Raw genomic sequence first — 20,582 nt, forward strand, 5'->3', positions numbered from 1 at the left:
TATAGAAAAAACCTAAAGACTTCACTAAAAAACTATCAGAACTAATGAATTCAATAAAGTTACAGGATTCAAAGTTAATATACAGAAATCTGTTGCATTTCTATATACTAATAATAAGCTATCAGAAAAAGAAATTTTTAAAAACAATCTCATTTACAGTTACATCAAGAAGAATAAAATATGTAGGAATGAATTTAAGCAAGGAGGTGAAAGACCTGTGCTCTGAAAACTCTAAAACACTGATGAAAGAAATTGAAAATAAATGGAAAGATATTCTATGTTCATGGATTGGAAGAACCAATATTGTTAAAATGTCCATACTACCCAAAGCAATCTACAGATTTACTGCCGTCCCTAGCAAAATGTCATTTTTTCACAAAACTATAACAATCCAAAAATTTGTATGGAACCAAAAAAGACCCCGAATAGCCAAAGCAATCTTGAGAAAGAAGAACAAAGCTGGAGGTATCATGCTCCCTGACTTCAAACTATACTACAAAGCTATGGTAATCAAAACTGTGTTGTACTGGCATAAAAACAGACACACAGATCAATATAGAAAACCCAGAAATAAACCCACACTTACACAGTCAGTTAATCTTTAAAAAGGAGGCAAGAATATACACTGGGGAAAGGACTCCTCAATAAACAGTGTTGGGAAACCTGAACAGCTCCATGCAAAAGAATGAAACTGGACTACTTTCTACACCAGACACAAAAATAAATTTGAAATGGATTAAAGCCTTAAATGTAAGACCAGAAGTATAAAACTTCTAGAAAAAACCATAGGCAGTAAAACTTCTAGAAAAAAACCATAGGCAATAAAAAAAACTCTTGGACATCAGATTTAACAGTAGTTTTTTGTATCTTCCTCCTCAGGCAAGGCCAACAAAAGCTAAACTAAAGAAACGGGACTACCATAAAACTAAAAAGCTTCTGCATAGCAAAGGAAACCATCAACCAAACAAAAAAGGCAACCTACTGAATGGGAGAAGATATTTTCAAATGATATAATCAATAAGGGCTAATATCCAAAATATATAAGGGACTAATACAACACTATATCAAAAAATCAAACAACCCAATTTAGAAATGGGCAGAGGATCTGAATAGACATTTCTCCAAAGAGGACCTACAGATGGCCAACAGACACATGCAAAGAGGCTCAGTATCCTTAATCATCAGGGAAAAGCAAATCAAAACCACAACGAGATATCATTTTTGGTGTGTACATGGAGAAAAGGAAACCCTCTTGCACAGCTGGTGGGAATGAAAATTGATACAGTCACTGTGTAAAACAGTACAGAGTTTCCTCAAAAAATTAAAAATAGATCTACCATATGATCCAGCAATTCCACTCCTAAGTATTTATCCAAAGCAAATGAAAACACTAATTCAAAAAGATAAATGCACCCTATGGTCACTGCAGCATTACTTAGTCAAGATATGGAAGTAAACTAAGCATCCATTGATAGATGAATGGATTAAGAAAAAAATACACACACACACACACACACACACAGTATATACAAATAGTGGAATATTACTCAGCCATAAAAAAGCATGAAATCTTGCCATTTGTGACAACATGGATGGACCTAGAAGATACTGTGCTAAGTAAAATATGTCAGATGGAGAAAAACGAATACTGTATGATTTCACTTATATATGGAATCTAAAATACAAACGAGAGGCAGACTTATAGAAACAGAGAACAATCTGGTGGTTGTTGGAGGAAGGTAGGGGATAGATGAAATTGGGGAATTAGGATAGAAAAACACAAACTTCCAGTTATCAGGTAAATAAGTCATAGGAATGCAATGTACAGCATGCGGAATACAGTTAATAATATTATAACAACCTTGTATGGTGACAGTTGGTGGTCAGATGTATGGAGGTGATCACTTCATAAAGTATGTAAATGCTGAATCACTATGTTGTACACCTGAAACTAATATAACAATGTATGTTGACTACAATAAAAACTGTAGGAAAGGAGCTATGATTTCTAGAGCTCTTTATCCATCGATGCAGCACATATTACACAACTAGGTTCCCATGAACACAACATCCCCACACATAGATCTCTTAATATTGTGTCTAGGGCCAGTGCCAAGGACTCTGAGAATGTAAGAAACTTGCCCAAGACCATGAAATTAATAAATGGCAGAGTTGGATTCATATCCTAGGGACAGAGAGCCTGTACTATTTACCTTAGTATATCCAATTGCCCCCAATACAAGGCCTGACAGGGTAGGCACCCGTAAATGTTTGTCAAATGAATAAACAAAAGAACAGTAATTTGAAGATGAGGTCAACAAACTGATATCAAGTCAGGTGAACTGCCTCACTGTAATGATAGGATAGCATTTGAACAACAGCTGAAGCCATATTATAGGTTTGGCATATCATAGCCAAATAAAGCAAAAAGTGTGGGACTCCTGAAAACCTATCCCTAGTCATAAGATAACATGAACCAATGTTTTCTGAGCTGAGAATTACATGTATATTCCCTGAAAGTCCCTCTGTCTGACTGAGCAGTGTTTGCCAAATTCAAAACAATAGAATATTACATCTGTACCATCCCCCAAAAAGGACCTATAATTAATTCACTCAAAAATCCAAGAAACAAGCTTCTCATTATATTTGTTAGCACTCCTTTTGGTGGTGAGTTGATATTCATAGTAAAACACCTAATAATTTACTCAAATATTTTCTTGCTTTTTACTTTATTATGACATAACAAAATATAGTAATAATAAGTCTAATGGTATAAAGACTAACAGTGTTTTTAACAAAAACCAGATGCAAGCAGTTTTAAATATCTGCTACTATTTCCTCTCTGACGTCTAAACATGTTTCAACAAGTTAGCAGACCTCTTTGCCTCTTCATGTAGACAAACTGAATATCATTCTTCTTTTCTTGGGGTGCTGTTAGTGATTCTGGTATAGTCCATCCTGGGTGAGAACCTCAGAATAAGGTCCTTTTGATGACTATTTTACACACACATACACTGACTTCTTATGGTTAGTACAGTACAATTTCCTCCTAAACTAAGACCCTTGTTCAGAGTTGGATAGAAGAAAATATCTTTTTTCTCCCCTGTCATCTGAGAATAACTTAGGCCATTATTTACAAAAGTTAACTCGGCCTGCTAAAAACTTCACTTGCTCACCATTGTCACTAAAGCACAATGAAGCCTCTCCTTTACTACCCTCCCTAATTCTATCCCCCTGCCAAATGTTGAAAGAGATCCCAACGACCAGAAAAAAATATGTTCTTAGTAACTTGTGTGTGTAAATGCAAGCAATTATACCAGGGAAATTGGTACCTTGCTCAAAATAACAATGCAAAGTTTATTAGGAAAAAAAAAAGATCTTTCAGAGACTCACTCCTTTCATCACAGGGAAGAAAAAGGTCTCCTCCACAAAACCACATATTGAAAAATATTTGAGGGCAAAGCCGGAAATTGTTGGCAGTGTGCTGTTCTGTTATTCCTCTGGCAATCTGACTGGCCTGGGCACAGAACTGGGCCCACTACCTGTGCCCCACCTACACCGGGAGGAGCCAGCCATTGTAACTGAAGAGACAAAACTTAAGAAAGATCCACACAGGCACCCAAAGTCCTTCCCTTCCCCCCACCACTGGGAGTTTTGTTCTTATCTCTCACAGGGTTGCCCAATCTTGGCCTAACATTTGGAAAGAAGGCTCTCAGAAAGAGAGACAAGAAGACAACATTGTCATTAGAAAATAATTACACACCTTAGACAACAATTATCTCCATTTGCCTTAGTGTGTGTGTGTGTGTGTGTGTGTGTGCGATGTAAATATTTCACATGTGAACTGATGAGATGATGATGCTTCTAAGCTATTCTTCCTGTAGGTCAATGGTTAATATTGCCCAGGGAGTGCTGTTGTCTTGTAATTTGGAGAATTTCTATTCAAGTAGCCCCCAATAAGTAAGTGACTGTACTAGTTGAACAGTACTAGTAAGATAAGACCCTTTTATCTGCCAGCCTGGAAGAGAACACATGACCAAAGATAACTTGCTAGCAGGACCAAGCAAGCAGACAGAAGAAATTTCTAGCAAATAACAAATTTCACACTGTAGCTAGATGTACGCCTCTAATATTAGAACTATTATTTATCAAGAGTATATGAAAAGATGTAAAACTTCCTGTTGGAACCAACTGAAAAACACTCTGGACCCTGAACATTTACAGAGTCAAAACCTAAGGATTTACGGTCAGGTACATGAAAGGAAGCCAGTCTATCCCAGCTTTATGGGGAAGGACTACTGTGGACACATGGAAAGACTCGGTGAAGTGGGATGGCAAAGCAGAACAGGAATCTAGACTGGCCAAAATGTGACTAAGTCTCACTAACGTAGCTTTACCACCAATGCCTTAATAAAGAGGAGACAGTCATACCAGTACCTTAGTATGTGGTATTCCTAGTTTGTCAAGTGGATTTATAATCCAGTTCACAATAAATGTGGTTTTTTTTCACTCCAGAATGGAGGTTCTGCCCTTTCAATAAATCGTTTTTCTATCTTCTAATTAAATGAGTTAATATATAAGGAGTGATTAGAACAGTACCTGCGACATAAAAGTTGGCTACTTTTATTATTACCAACATCTTCAGTTCAGGCACATCTCCAGATATTACATCTGATGCTCTGGTCTGGGTCAAGCAGGCACTGCCTAACTATCATAGTCAAGATTCCAGAGCAAATCTAGTTAATCACTGCTTCCTTCGGGATTCTGCCTTCTCGTCTGGGTATCTCATTTCATAATGACATCCTAGAGGTAATGTATCCTTACATCTACATATACCCATTATGGAAAGATGCTCCATGTGTATTTGTCATTTGTGGGTGTATCAACAATGGTATTCTCATTCAAAGAAACTTTAAACCTCATTTATAATGAGTGACCTTCAGATACTTTGTCTATACTAAATACTCTGGGTTTTATCTTTTTTTTTCCCCTAAAATTGACATAATTTCATTATCAGTTTTTTTTCCCATTGAACTTGACACCCAATGTTGTGCATATCAGACCCACCTTAAAAGGACAATGGCTTGTAACCATTGAGCCTACTCAAGGCAAACTCTTTAAGCAACTACAAGTAATGTGAGATCAGTTTAGAGAAATGACAGCATCACTGAATAAGTATATGGCTTCCAAAGATGACCTCTTTGCAAGAGGTTTCTCGTTCGATGAGATATATAATATCCCTGTGTTTGGGAGGCTACTCCAGTGAAGAACCCAGTTTTCTTCTCCTTTTTTATCCTCCACAAATGCAAACACAGTGTTGTGTGAAGTGTAGTCTTTCAATTAATAGTTACTGAAGGAAATAACCAGTCACACTTAATAAGATGTATTTTCTATACAACATAACATGTATGTCACCAATGCAAATTAAAATATCTCCTTTAAATATACTCAAACTATTTCTCCAGACCATTGTACCCTGGGCCTGGTAATCTATCAGCCATCAAGTATTCATTAAGTGACTAGGTTTCCCTTGTCCCTCGCAAATCTCCAGAGGACCTTGTTCTGTCCTGGGTATGAGTCAGAACAACACAGTAGCTAAGAGTGCACAGCCACCCACATGGCACCTGTGTGTCCTGGGGCTTGTTCTCAACCCACCTGGAATTCAGTTTCTGACTGTGAGGATTTTTGATAACAGTTTTTAATAACAGTAGCAGCTCCCTCAAAAGGTCATTGCGAGAATTAAACTAGTTCATGCATCCAAATAATAATATGTACTTAGTAGGTAGAACTATTTGCTCTCTATTTTTTTTAATATTTTATTTATTTGACAGAGAGAGACACAGCGAGAAGAGGGAACACAAGCAGGGGGAGTGGGAGAGGGAGAAGCAGGCTCCCCACCGAGCAGGGAGCCCGATGTGGGGCTCTATCCCAGGACCCTGAGATCATGACCTGAGCCAAAGGCAGATGCTTAAAGACTGAGCCACCCAGGCGCCCCTATTGGCTCTCTATTAACAGGTTACTTGACTTAAATATTATTTAGCAAGAAACCCTGGAAATCACATAATTCTTAGCTGAATATTTAGAGAGCACTAGGAAAAGTCCTGAGATAAATATTGGCAATGGTCATACACATGAGACTGAGATGTCTAAATCTTGCTCACTCCGATGTTCAAAGTAATGATGTTGTTCTTCAAAATAATATTATTATTAGCCAATATATACTGAGCATGTAGCATGGTCTTCTTCCATATCTCGTATGTTTTATTACTTATATTCCATCCAAACAAAATACAACTCTTCCACCATATTGGCTGATGTGGTGTACTCCATATGCCATAAGGTATGGGGAACCCGTGTCTGGCTAAAGTACTTAACAGCTCCTCAACTTCGAATATTTGGGCCACCTGCAGCTAATTATATATTAGTTCATCTTTAATGGAGTGCAGTCTCAATCTGAATGCAAAGCACACTATTAAGTAAACAGAAAAAGATTTATTTCCCTTCCCACAATATTATATGCTTAAAGAAAATGCCTATAATTTTAAGTAAAAGCATAAAACATCTTGATTTATTAAATTTCTCATGATCATCTGATCCCACTTAAATCTAAAATAGCAAAGTCCCAAGGCCCATTCTACCCTAAGCTTCTGTCTCCAAAGGACAGTTATATGAAATAAACTGTTGTTCTGTGATGTTTGCTATTATGGATATTAAAGTAAGCATAGCTGTGTTTATAAATGCTTCTAAAATGTGAGGCTCTGAGAATAAATTCATCCATTTACTCATTCATTCATCCCATAAATATTTACTGAGACTGCCTACCATACACCAGGCATTGTTTCTGTATCCCTGAAATACAGTAGTAAACAAAAGAGCAAAATCTTTCCCATCTTGAAGTTTACATATTAGAAGAGAAAGAGACTCTCTATATAAATGTATTAAAATGGGACTCTGGGGTGCACCTGGGTGGCTCAGTCATTAAGCGTCTGCCTTTGGCTCAGGTCATGATCCCGGGGTCCTGAGATCGAGCCCCGCATCGGGCTCCCTTTTCCGCAGAAGTCCGCTTCTCCCTCTCCCACTCCCCCTGCTTGTGTTCCCTCTCTCGCTGTGTCTCTCTCTGTCAAATAAATAAATAAAATCTTAAAAAATAATAATAATAATAAATAAATAAAAATAAAATGGGACTCCGGCTCAGTTTCAGGTGCAACCCTAAAAAGCTGAGGCACCAAGCCTCCCTCACTTTTCAGTGAACACCATGACAAAGGACGTTTGTTTTCAAACTGTGGTTCCCTGCCCCATGGAGGATATGAAAGAGAATATTGAAGAAGCCGAGAGAATTAGATATTGTACAAAGATTTCCAAGCCTGGTGAGAGTGGCTTCCAAGACACACCCATGAGCTCAGGGGACATGCTGCCCCGAAATCTGACTTGCCCCGGAAATTCAAAAGGCAAGAAGAGAGGTGAGGGTCTGTTGAGGGAACTAATTGCACACTGACCCGGGGCAGATCAAACGTGCGTGCTCTCCATGGGCTGAGTGTGCACACCTGTGTGTATGTGCACATGCACGTGTGTGTGTGTGCGTGTGTGCGTGTTTGGGGGGGCTGTACCCCTTCAGCCACTAATTCACAGGAAGAAATTCCACTGTGCGCTGTTACAGACAAGGCCTTCCGAGGGCTGGGGGATGGGTGCCTCAGTCCTCAGAGGGGATTCCAAATTTCCACCTCAGCTTCCTGCAGACAGGAGCTTAGAAGAGATCTGACAGGGGGAAGCGCCTCCAGGGGACAGAATGAAGGGAAAGACGATCCCCTCCACCACCACCCCTCACATTTGAAAAGCTACAGGTAGTTTACTGACAATGAACATGAAACGGTCTCATTTGACGCATTTGACTAACAGGAAGAGTGCTAGTCATGGCCTGTCTGCACAGATCGGTTCCCTGACGGCCACCTGTGGTTCTAGTTTCTGAGTCCTGCTCGTGACTTCCCTTCTTCCCGCCATTCCTCCCTGCTCTGCTGAGACCTAGGTCCCCCAACCTTCCTTTTGATTTCCTGGCTCTTCCACCATCTCTGGTAACCCACCCCCTCCATCACGTTTCCTCTTAAAGTACCTAGAGTGGCTTGTGGTTTCTGGTTGGGCCCTGACTGATACAATCCTACTAAGGTAATTACACATTTTTTTATTATTATGTTATGTAAATCACTATACATTACATCATTAGTTTTTGATGTAGTGTTCCATGATTTGAAGATCTTTAACAGAAAAAAAATGAGAATTCCAAAATCCTAGATTTATAAAAGACCCACAAAATGATGTAGCCGAAGCCAATCCCACCACCATATTACTATAATCTAATTATGTGATCTTCTAATGACTATAATCCTCCAGCTTCTGTTAATTCTTTCTTTGTTGCTCTGGGTTGGATACCATGGCTTGTGTACCCTTGTGCAGCTGGGTGGACCTCAGGTCTATCCACGAAAGAACCACCTAAAACCTCCCAGGGAGACAGGGAGTCCCTGGTGCATCAATGACTCTGAAGAGACAGCAGGCACGTTGTGGAAAGGCCTCCACCACTGGTTGTCGGAACATGTTCAGTGACTCCTAGAAGCTCCTCTGACTCTAGCCTCAGTGGTTCACATGAGGCCCACAGATAAGCTGCCAAGCCACCATCCTTACTCCGATTCCTTTTCTTTTTAACTTGATACCATCTCAGCATATGACTGCTAACTGCCCCTGATCTTCCCTGCTATAGGACGCAGTCATTTCCAGCCTTACAGCAAATCTTCGCTAAGGCACAGGCCAGGGGAGCATCTCCCTAACACTCCAATGTTCTGGGTGCTGCGGAGTGCACTGAGATCAAAATAAGTAGACATCCTTGTCTTTTTTTTTAATGTTCAGTTAGTCACTGTACAGTACATCATTAGTTTTTGATGTAGTGTTCAATGATTCATTAGTTAAGTATAACACCCAAGTGCTCATCACAGCACGTGTCCTCCTCAATACCCATCACCCTGTTACCTCCTCCCCCCACCTCCTCCCTTCTGAAACCCCCAGTTTGTTTCCTGGGGTCCATCGCCTCTCATGTTTCATCTCCCTCTCTGATTTCTCCCCCTTTGGATTTCCCTCCCTTCCCCTATGGTCCTCTGTGCTGTTGCTTATATTCCACATATGAGTGAAGCCATATGATAATTGTCTTTCTCTGACTATTTCACTCAGCATAATACCCTTCAGTTCCATCCATATCAATGCAAATGGTGGATGTTCATCCTTTCTGATGGCTGAGTAATAGTCCATTGTATATATGGACCACATCTTCTTTATCCATTCATCTGTTGAAGGGTATTTGGGCTCTTTCCACAGTTTAGCTATTGTAGACATTGCTGCTATGAACATTGTGCTGCATGTGGCCCTTCTTTTCACTACATCTGTTATCTTTGGGGTAAATACCTAGTAATGCAATTGCTGGGTCATAGGGTGGCTCTCTTTTTAACGTCTTGAGGAACCTCCATACTGTTCTCCAGAGTGGCTGCACCAGCTTGCATTCCCACCAACAGTGCAAGAGGGTTCCCCTTTCTCTCCACATCCTCGCCAACATTTGTTGTTTCCTGTTTTGATAATTTTTGCCATTCTAACTGGTATAAGGTGGTATCTCATTGTGATTTTGATTTGTATTCCCCTGATGGCTAGTGATGTTGAACATTTTTTCATGTGTCTGTTGGCCATTTGGATGTCTTCTTTGGAGAAGTGTCTGTTCATTCTGCCCAATTTTTGACTGGGTTATTAGTATTTTGAGTGTTGAGTCTGAGAAGCTCTTTATAGATCTTGGATATCAGCCCTTTACCTGATTAACAGAAGCTGGAGGATTATAGTCATTAGAAGATCACATAATTAGATTATAGTAATATGGTGATGGGATTGGCTTCGGCTACATCATTTTGTGGGTCTTTTATAAATCTAGGATTTTGGAATTCTCATTTTTTTTCTGTTAAAGATCTTCAAATCATGGAACACTACATCAAAAACATTACAGGTAATGTCATTTGCAACATCCTTGTCTTAAACAGCAACAGTGGAGAGAGTGGGATTTACATTCAGAACTATCCCAGGAATGGGGTGCCTGAATGGCTCAGTCAGTTAAGTGACTGCCTTCGGCTCGTGTAATGATCCCAGGGTCCTGGGATCGAGCCCCACATTGGGCTCCCTGCTCAGTGGGAATCCTGTTTCTCCCTCTGCCTGCCACTCCCCCTGCTTATGCTCTCTCTTTCACTCTCTCTGACAAATAAATAAATAGAATTTAAACAAACAAAGAACTATCCCAGGAACGAAGCCACAGGAACACTCTCTGAGTTACGACTGGGAAATTCTCCACATGCTAGGCCCTCTATGGATACACTTAGAAGAAAATAATCCCACAAGAAAAAAAATAAATCCAACAGACCAAATGCAGGGCAGAAGGGCATAGAGTAACTTTTACACGTCTGCACCACACTTCCAGCCCAGGGGTGTCTACGTCATTTCATGGTCCTGACAATGTGCACAAACACCGTTGGCTCCAGGGGCAGTCCGAATTCACTTGTGGTTTCAGGCAGGCTGTCTGCGAGCAGGTGGTGTGGAGGTTGCTGACAGTTCTTTCAGTCTGACAATGTACTTTCTTAATCAGGAGAAATGTGTGTGAACATGAACAAGGTCTGAGTATGTGTGAGCCTGAGTCTTCCAGAAAAGCCACACCACGTTCACTCTTCCAGACCCATGGTTGCTTGTGTCCATGCCATGTCACCTTCGATGTCCTGGACCGTGCACAGCCAGAAGTGCCCAGCATGGGATATCTCAAAACACAGGTTTTAGAAATGCCTGGACTGTGAGCCCTACATGTTCAGAAAAATAAGGTGTGGAACATCCTCTCCTAGAGACCCTCTGTGTTTCCATAAACAAGCAAATAAATAAATAAATGAGGTTCTGTTGACTATCAGTCACGCTGCTTGGCACTGAAATGCAGGAAATAGGAAAGTAATCACAACACTGCTTCCATAATACTAACTGGAAAGATGCCTGTGGGTTTCCCTTTCGGGCCCTGTGCTTCCCTCTCCAGCACTAGGAGCAGCACCAGCAGACACGTGTGGGTGCTCATTGTGCTTTGTTTGTGCATCGACCTGGTCACATTTTGTTAACTCAGGATATTTCTTTACATAGAGAAGAGCGGCTGTTTGCTTTTGATTTTATGTTTCACCTCTGAGCTTCCTGACACCGGTCCCTGGTGCACCCGGGTATACACAATGGGCTGATTGTCCCACACTTTGGACACAGTTGCACACCAACTCCTACAGGGACTGAGGCAGCCCGACGGAAAGCAGGGCTGGTTAGCCAAGAAGAACACAAAGCCAGGTGCTGTCCCCTATGTCTGAAGGGCAAAATCCCATTACCCGATTTCCACATAAAATAATAAGCAGACACCCTGATATAAAAGGAAGAGATAATGTAATTGAATCTATACACTCATTTTTAAAGCACTTTCTCCTGAATGTGTATATTTTATGATCCAAGCCATGAAATACAGCTTGCCTGTATGTTATAATCTCGGCTCTGAGGCCCAAAACGAGTCTGTTTCAATGTTTTTGTTAATGTTGAACTGTCCGAATGAGGCTAGACTGGGTGTGGTCGCATGAACAGGCATTTTGAAGTTTGAGGAGGATTTGTACACATTCACTTTCCTCCAGCTCTTCTTTCTGTGTTAAGGATTTCAGTGACTTAGAAGAGCTATCACTTAAGTTCTTGCTCAGGCAGGGAAGTCATCATAGCATCTGCAGTCATAACTATTCAGATGAGGAAACATAATACACATTCTAAATGCAATAGCTAAGGGGGAGAATGGGAAAAGCAGAGCCATGATGTGTTCTGAGTACACAAGTCTTCACTTCTTTTCCTGAATAGTCACCACCAGGAGTTGAGGACAACAACCAATGGCCTTTCCCATGCCACTCCGTTGGTGGGGTCAAACACAACTTCCTTTTTTTTTTCCCAGCTTAATATAAAGATGTTACACTCACTTAAGACACTGGGCACAGTCCTTGTTGCTGATGGTATTGTTTGGAAAGCTAAGCTATTAAATTGATTTGGTGTGGTTTAATGTTTATCCTTGTGGAAAAACTTCAAATATATAAATTTACAAGCCAGACCATGCTTCCTAATTAGAGCCTTAGAAGAAACAGTCACATTCTTTTCTACACCTGCAGATTCTTGCAGAGCAATGGGAGATGGATCTACAATTTTGCAGTGACATGCTTGAGACACTGTCCCTCAGACTCACATTACTCTCTTTCAGTACTCGATTGAGGCATATGTAAGAGATCTCGGCTGGTGTATAAACAAGTCATGACTGGGACCCGGTCTTACCCAGTTCTCCTGCTACGTGGCTTGGAAATGTAAGATGATGCTCTTCCTCCTTCCCATGTCCTGCCACATTCTCCCCAGCAACCCAATATGCAAAGCATGTGCCAATGTTGCTCCACCCTCTGCCTTATTTTGTTGAAAATACATTGAGTTCGTCTTAACTAGCCAAAATGTTCCAGATACACGCAAGCCTACCAATAGAGACCTACTCAGGAACTTGTATGGGAGGATAGCTGTGTAAGTGACAAAAACGTGTCACCAACAAGCTCCACACCACTCAACTTGCAGCTGCCCAAATGCCTGATGCCTGCTCCTAGCTGGACCAGCGTGACGCACAGACAGCAGCTCTTCCATCAGACAAAGACAAACCAAACAGCCACCCAAACTCATTCAGAGCGTGCTAGGGACCAGCGAACATCTCTTACCGAACAGCCCAGCCAAACTCATTCAGAGCGTGCTAGGGAGCGAACATCTCTTACCTTGCATCGTTGCTTTTGTTGGTTCTGAGAACAAAGGGATGAGCAAGAGGTAGATGAGGTAGACAAAGGAGAGCCCATTGTACCGGAACGCACATGCTGCAGTTGGGAAGAGAGAAGAGAGGGAGAATGTCATTAATAATGGCAGGCTGCTGGGACCAGGGTGCATAGGCCTGTGTGGGTTACTGTGTCAGGAACCGGTGGATCAAATGGTGACCTAAGTAGATATGTCAGTTAGGAAGAAAAGACTGAGCATTTATTCTGTGTTTATCACTATGTTGAGCACCATGAGAAACGCAGAATTAAAATGCATGGTGCCTGCTCTTAAAATCTAACCGAGAAGGCAATACCCATATAACACCTGAATGAAGTCAGTCCATAAATAAGTCATAAATTAAGCTGGAGAAATTAAAATTGTTACAGAAATATAGAGGGCAATGGGATTGGCGAGGGTTTGGGATCAGGTAAGGCTGGCCATGGAAGAGAGGAGACAGAAGAGAAAGAAAATTGAAGCAGATTTGCTCAATGCTCCATGGCAGGGCTTTACACAAATTATCTCATTTAATCATCATTTTATAAGTAAGAATGCTCAGGCTCAGAAACACTCAATCATTCACCTGAATCTCCCAACTAGGGTTTTACCAAGTTAGGATTCACCTCAGGTCGGCCAGGCTCCCGACCCCATTCTCCTTCTTCTGCATCACTTATCTTAGAGCTAGAACTCCAGAGACTTGCTCCAAGGGCGTGCCTTCCCTCTCCACGTTCCCATTTCCCCATCTGTGAAGCAGACCTGATAACTGTCTCTAACACATAGACTCATTATGAGGATTAAATAGAATGATATATAATAATACCTATGGCTCAGCAATTATACACAGGAAGCCCTCAAAAACATGAGCATTTATCATAAGCGTCCTCATTATTATCCAGGGAGAAGAAAGTGTGCAGTGTTCCATGCAGAAAGAAAATGAGCACATAATAGCAATAAAAAATAAATTTATTGGATGACTAAAGAAAAACTAAAGATGAGAAGGATTGAGTATGAGTCTGCAGGATGAGGAAATCTGTTTAATGATGACACAGGTGGAAAAATGTTGGTAGGAGAGAAAATGGAGGGCGAGAGACATGGTACCCAGACAGGGAGACCAGATCAAGAAGTGCTGGACTTGAGAAAGGATTTGAACAGGAGCATTGCATAGGCCAGCCCCCAGCCCTTGCTTTGGATAGTTTACTCTAGAAGCCAGCAATCAGAGACACAGTAGAGCAAAGTGAGGTGTGGTGTCTTAGGGAAGGAGGGAAGCCACAAACAGTGCTTTTTCATTCCAAAGGAATCGTGCACATATTTGTGGCTTTTCTACCTTCATGGACATTCCTAACCTCCTTTATGAAAGACCCAAGGTGGAAAGAAACTTTCACACTATTGATGGGGCTGACAGGAAAATATATAAATAAGACAATGTAAAAGAATAAAAACATATGTTGGAACTGTCTTTCTAGATTTTTTTTTACTTCTGCTTCTTATTTCTCAACCATAGTGGAAGCTCCTTCAAAATAATTCAAAGATATTTGGGGATTCATTCAGTCGACAAATATTTTCTGAGCATGTGCTATGTGCTGGGACCCACAAAGATCCTTTTCTACCTCAGGAAACTTACATTTTGGTGGGGGGATGTATGACAAACAACAAACATAATGAAAGGTCAATCACAAGGAATGCTGGAAGATAAGCACTATGTGAACAGGAAGTCAGCAGGGAACGGGGGAGCAGGGGGCACTGGGCGGGGAGGACTGACTGCAGCATTCAGTAGGAGCACTGAAGGTAGACCACTGTCAAGGAGAAAGTGAGATGTGGGTCAACAGGTGAGGTAGGTGAGCCACTTGACAGAGCCTCTGTGGAAGACGGTGCCAGGCGGGCACTTGGAGAAGAAGGCCTGACCTGTGTGACCTGCCCCAGACAACCCCACGGGGAGGCGGGGATGCCAGCAGAGTCCTGGACAGGGCCAGATCCCGTGGACTTGCGAGAGATCTGAAGGCACTGGCTGTCACTTTGAGGTGTCAGCTGAGTGCCGGCTGTCACCCTCGGTCAAAGGCTGCAAGCCGGGCTCCCACCCCCACCTGCAGCTCCATGCCCCACCAATACATTCCCTGCGTTCTGCACCACTGCCCAACTGAGCAGCCAGCATCTTCTATATGCTATGTGGCTTCCTAACTCTAGATCATGCCAACACCACTCTCTCCATCTGCAACACCTTCCCATCCTTCCTCCATCAGGCATACTGCTACATGGCTTACAAGTTTCCTTTTCTGGGTCATGGCATGGATCATGTCCACAACCTCCCCAAACAGATACATTTCACTCCCCGGTGCCTTTTCCAGAGCACTTGTCATTCAGTGTCACAGGCCTCTGTTTCGATGCCTGTGACCATCTCTGCTATCGCCATGGCCCAGGGCAGGAGGTGCTCATGCCCACGTCAGGAAGGAACAGTGAATAAATGAATGAAATGGAATGAAAAAGACGTGAAGGCATCTGGAAAGGAAATCAGGGTATTAAGGTGCACAGCGTGCCTGGTCACATAAAAACATCACAGCTGACATTTCAACAAAAATAAACAAACATAAACATCTAATCAACTGGAATGTTTCTTTCTTTTTAGCCTTCGAATGTTTTGTCAACCTTAAAATTAGGATGGTGCAGCAAAGTCACCTAATTCTGAGTATTTCTGGGTAAAAACTAAAATAGAACCCACTTATATGATCGTAGCACTTTAAAGAGCATTCTCAGAGACCCATCTGCTGTTAATTTATCTCAGTAATAGCTTACAACAATGTGCTTGCTCTGTGTCAAGCCCTGATGGGTACACTTCATGTACATTAACTCATACTATTACTATCCTCCTTTTACAGAGACTGTTATTACTCTCTTTCTACACAAGAAAAAGCAGGAAGCGCAGTTAAGGAACCAGGCCGTGGTTTGAGCCTGGGAATCCAGTTCCCGAGGCTGCACTATCATTAGGAAGCGTCATGGCCCCAGCCTGACAACATGTCCTCACCCGTCCATCCTGTCCCTAGTTAACCCTCAGGGGTTCAGTGAGCAGGAGCCTGCCCTCCACAGGATGGCAAACGTTCTTGTATATATCTTGCTGTTTCAGTTTTATAACCTCATTCTGTAAAGTTTCATATTATGCATGGTGGAAACGTGTTTACTGAGGAAATTCTCAAAGATTAACTTTGGAGGGGGGAGAATGGAGTCTGCTCTGGGTTTCCCATATCACAGCCTTCAGTTGTCATTATTTATAGCAAAGTCCAAAGAGCTTAAGGAGAGGACAGGGACAACCCAGGGTGATAGGCAGCCTCCAAATGGTCCCCAGTAATTGCCACCTCCTGATTGTCACGCCAGGATGTCATTCCCTGCTCTTGAATAGGGGTTTGAACTAACGGCTCACTTCCAGCGAATAGAAACTGTAAAAGTATCGCGATCCCTCGTGGTGGCTTCTATCCCGGGTGCCCATCTGCCTCTCCCCTTGCTCACTGTGAGGGAAGCCAGCTGCCGGGTTGTGAGTTATCCCAGGGAGAGGCATAGGGCAAGAACTGAAGTCTCTAGCCAGTAGCCAGCCCTCACCAGCCAACAGCCACATGAGTTCGCTTGGAAGCAGCTCCTCCGGAGGCTGTGTCCTCACCACCCCTTTGGCTACAGCCCTGTGAGACAGCCTGTGTCGGAGGTGCCCACCCGAGCCACACCTGGCTTCCTGACTCCCAGAAACTCAGTGTGTTGCTTTAAGCTGCTAAATACTTAGGTAATTTGTATGCAGCAATAGATACACAAACTTAAAAAAAAAAAAAATCAAGCCACTTGTAAAAATCCAACTTCATTTATTTTGTCTGAATTTATCCCATTTGACTGATGACAGTAGCCCAACTGCTTAATTCCCTGCTTTACTTTTTATGTGTAAAGTTGCTACTCAGGAGCTCCCCCAAGCTTATGGGGACTTTGAATGACATTTCTAAGTGAGTTATCCCTCATCAAGGGCAAAACATGCCTTTGAACTTGTCAATAAAACACATTCAAGCTAGAAAAGCCTTAGAAGGCAAATAGGAACAGCTCCTTTGTCAAACATGCTGTCGCCTTTGTTCAGGAGCACATTCATTACTCTTCATAAGGAGCTTTCTCGTATTCTGGCTGCACAGCGTTCCCAGATACCCCCCACCTCTCATGGACTGTCAGGTCACCTGGACCTCCGCCCTCTGCCTCAAACATTTAACTGCTGATAGTACAATTTTTTGAATTGCAGACCAAGGTGTTCAAAGGAGAAAGACTCTCTGATTTTGTGAAGAATGCACGGGAGTTTCCACTATCCTACCTGGTTTTAACCACCCAGAATTATGTGGAAACCTCCCCAAAGGGATGACAACAGTTGACAGGAATTTCCCAAACCAAAGACCTTGCCAGGCCTAGAGAGCTCACAATTACAAACTGTGAGTCAACAAGTTATCAAGTGGAGTGCTTCACAAACATTAATAGCATTATTTGAAATGTAAACAATTGAACTCTCCACATTAACAAGCTTCATTTTCTAAAGATGAAAGCTGGTAAGCAGTTTTGGCAAAACTCTCTAAGAAGGAAATGATTTGACTTTGACAACTTAGTTTATCACAATAGAAAGGGGAAAAATGTCTTGCAAGTATGAAGTTGTTAAGATGGCCATGTAATATTTATAAAAATACTTGGTTATAGTTTGTGTACAGATCTTTCTCAACTTACAATGCGGTTATGTCCCAGTAAAACCAAAGTACGTTGAAAATATCATAAATTGAAAATGCATTGAATACACCTAACCTATTGAATATCACAGCTCAGCCAAGCCTACCTTAAACGTGTGCAGGATGCTACAGTTGAGCAGATCATCTGACACAAAGCGGGTTGTATAACCACGTGTTGAATAGTTCATGTAACTGACCGACTTCCTTACTGAAAGTGACAAACACAGGCTGTATGGATACAGAATGGTAAGAATGTAAGTGTTGGCTACTGACCCTCCTGCCCGCAGGATGGACTGGGAGCAGCTGCTGCCCCCCAGCATCATGGGAGAACACTGCACTGCAGGTCGCTAGCCCAGGAAAAGATCCAAATTCAAAATTCAAAATAAAAGGTTCCTATTGAATGCATATTGCTTTCACTACCCTCTAAAAATTGTTAAGTCAAATCATTGTAAAGTCAGGACCGTCTGTATAATAATTTCCCCCATTATTACAATATGACCATGGAGAAGTTTATGCACATTGTAATTTGCCCTTCCATAATATTTGAAGGCAATAATTTTAGATTATGTTATTAAAGGTACGTGCTCTCGGAGCTGAATTTTTAGCCAGATGTGATCTCCTACTTCCTTCATACCTTTTAGCAAGGAGAAACAACATCTCACTATTAATGGCCTGGGAGACAATGCTTTAAATGTTTAGAATCTCCATTTCAACTAAGTACATTCTAAATGCTCTTTATTGCTTCCAGGAGCTTTGTTTATTTTAACAGTTGCCAGAGCAGTAGATACACATTACTCAGAATAAGCAACTTCAATACCAAGTGACAAAATAGTTCTGTCAATTCAGTGATTCCAGGAAATTTTTTTCATTCGTACTTTTAATATTTTTCCTTCTCGACTCTGAAGCAATCAATTTCTTTTAAAAAGATATCCTCTCAAAATTCTGGTTATTTTATTTAAAAAAAAATGACAAGAGAATTTGCAAGTATTTACAATGGAGCAGGAAAAAAAATTAAACAATGGTAGATTTTTCCTAAGAAAACTAGCAAAGAAATGAGAGACAGGAAAAAGGCTGTTATGTCACCTGATTCATTGCCTACTTGTGTAGAATTCTTTTTCCCATTATACACTCCTGTGGTTTACATCCGGTTAAAGTCATAAACGTCTCAAGTAGTGGTGCTTTAGAACTGACAATCAAGACCCAGTGCCCTGAGCTCTTCCCATTTCCTTTATGTCTGACCTCCACATCCCTGAGAGGTGTTGTCCCAACAGCTTCCTTCAGAAAGTTACAAAAATAGTTTCATCAAGAAAGATGCTAGCAGATTGTCTCTCCCACTACAGTTCATAAAGGCAAAACATATGCTTGCACACTTATTTTTATCACGTAGCTCCTGCATTATATTCTTCGTGCATACTCTAAGAATGCTCATACATTTGTGCCACAAAAGGCTAATAGAAATAATTTTCAAATAAGAAAATATGTTATCACACTGAGGGATAGTCCCTATATTTTAACATTACATTTTGATCCAGAGATGTATGAAAGGTGACTTTGGGCCTGGGAGTTTGTCAGTATAACACTGAATCCATCAGTCATGTATTTCTCACTCTTCAAGAAATAGAAGTAGCTCCCCACAAAAAAGAAATAGTAATGATGTGACACGATGGAGGTGTTAGCTACACCACAGTGGTCATCATTTTGCATTATATATCAAATCAACACATTGCATACCTTAAATCTACATGATGTTTTATGTCAATTCTATCTCAGAAAAACTGGAAAAGAAGAGAAAATTATATTGTACATTAATTTTGTTAAAGAAGTTGGTTAAAAGAATGTAATTTTAGAATAAAACCTCACGGAAAATAAGACTTTTATAAGGTAATGGATTGCAAGGTCTTAGAATCAAATTGTAGTAGCAAAAAACCATAACCATTACTAACCATAACCATTGCTAAAATTTCTAAGCCAGTAAGGAAAAATCAGGTGAAAGCATCTCATTTATAAAGGATAGAAGCCTTTGGTCTGACTTTTCTACTTATGCAAAATAAGCTGCAGTACTATCTGCAAAATATGAGTTGAACCAGGCGGGTCACTAAAATCTTAGATTTTTTTTTTTTGGCCTATGAATTTAAACAGTCATTGCCTTTTAAATTCTTATAAAAAGGAAGGATTCTGTTTTCTATTTTAATTAATTTAATATACATCAATAAATATTACTAACAGTATTAAAAATTTAACCGAGTTTTCCAAACTCATCCTGATTGATTATACAGTTTGCATAAAACAAATTTTAAAGAATACGGTGCTAACTTTTCCCTCCTTATAAATATCTTTTAATATGTTATTCACCATCTCATAAGTTTCCCCACAGAAATTTGTCACATTTAAAATGCAAATCCTTCTGCTCAAGCTTGACCCTGCTCATGCTAAGTGACTCCCTCTGATTCAAGAGAAAAACAGCACAGGTTATCTCCTGTGATTGCAAATGAGGAAACAAAGCTTTTATGCTAACGGATAGTTCCTTAAGCTATCTGAAAAATTATTAGGAATTAGATCTATTTCATTAAGAGTATGAAGAGCCTTACGTTTAAATCCACAGTTCCTCAGCTTACCCCAAATAAAATTTGCTCTCTTACCGCCGTGATAAATAAGACATTAGGATGAGCGGGTGAATGCTGACAAAGATCAAACTTTACAACTGTTTATTTGCCCACTCATTTTGGTAGCTTTTTTATCTATAGAAGAGGACAGTCAGTATTTGCAGACCGGGAGACCGAGACTGAAGACGGGGCTAGCTTGCTCAGATTCCTGTCACTGTGTTTACTGATTTAGAAATCACTCCTCCTCTTTCATACTCACATTAATTCTCAAGGGAGGAAGGTACCTTTTAACTCAGTCTTAATTCACTTCCATGTAGCTGAACAATTTACAAAGCTATGGGTCATTATACCTCTCCAGCAG

General features: G+C 40.9%; 1 protein-coding gene across 7 annotated transcripts in view; it reads right to left on the reverse strand.

Annotated features, from left to right (window-relative positions):
- The window catches only part of PIEZO2 (piezo type mechanosensitive ion channel component 2), a 588,882-nt gene that overhangs the window by 483,168 nt on the left and 85,132 nt on the right, over positions 1-20,582 (reverse strand). For all 7 annotated transcript variants that reach the window (XM_088019744.1, XM_028089342.2, XM_088019743.1 and 4 more), the window contains exon 2: positions 12,864-12,959. In XM_088019744.1, the coding sequence (XP_087875870.1) occupies positions 12,864-12,959 (96 nt within the window). The remainder of the gene's footprint in view (positions 1-12,863; positions 12,960-20,582) is intronic.

Source organism: Eumetopias jubatus, unplaced genomic scaffold, assembly GCF_037043125.1.
Source record: "Eumetopias jubatus isolate StellerSeaLion01/CBP00866 unplaced genomic scaffold, mEumJub1_p1.0 scaffold_16, whole genome shotgun sequence".
Lineage (NCBI taxonomy): Eukaryota > Metazoa > Chordata > Mammalia > Carnivora > Otariidae > Eumetopias > Eumetopias jubatus.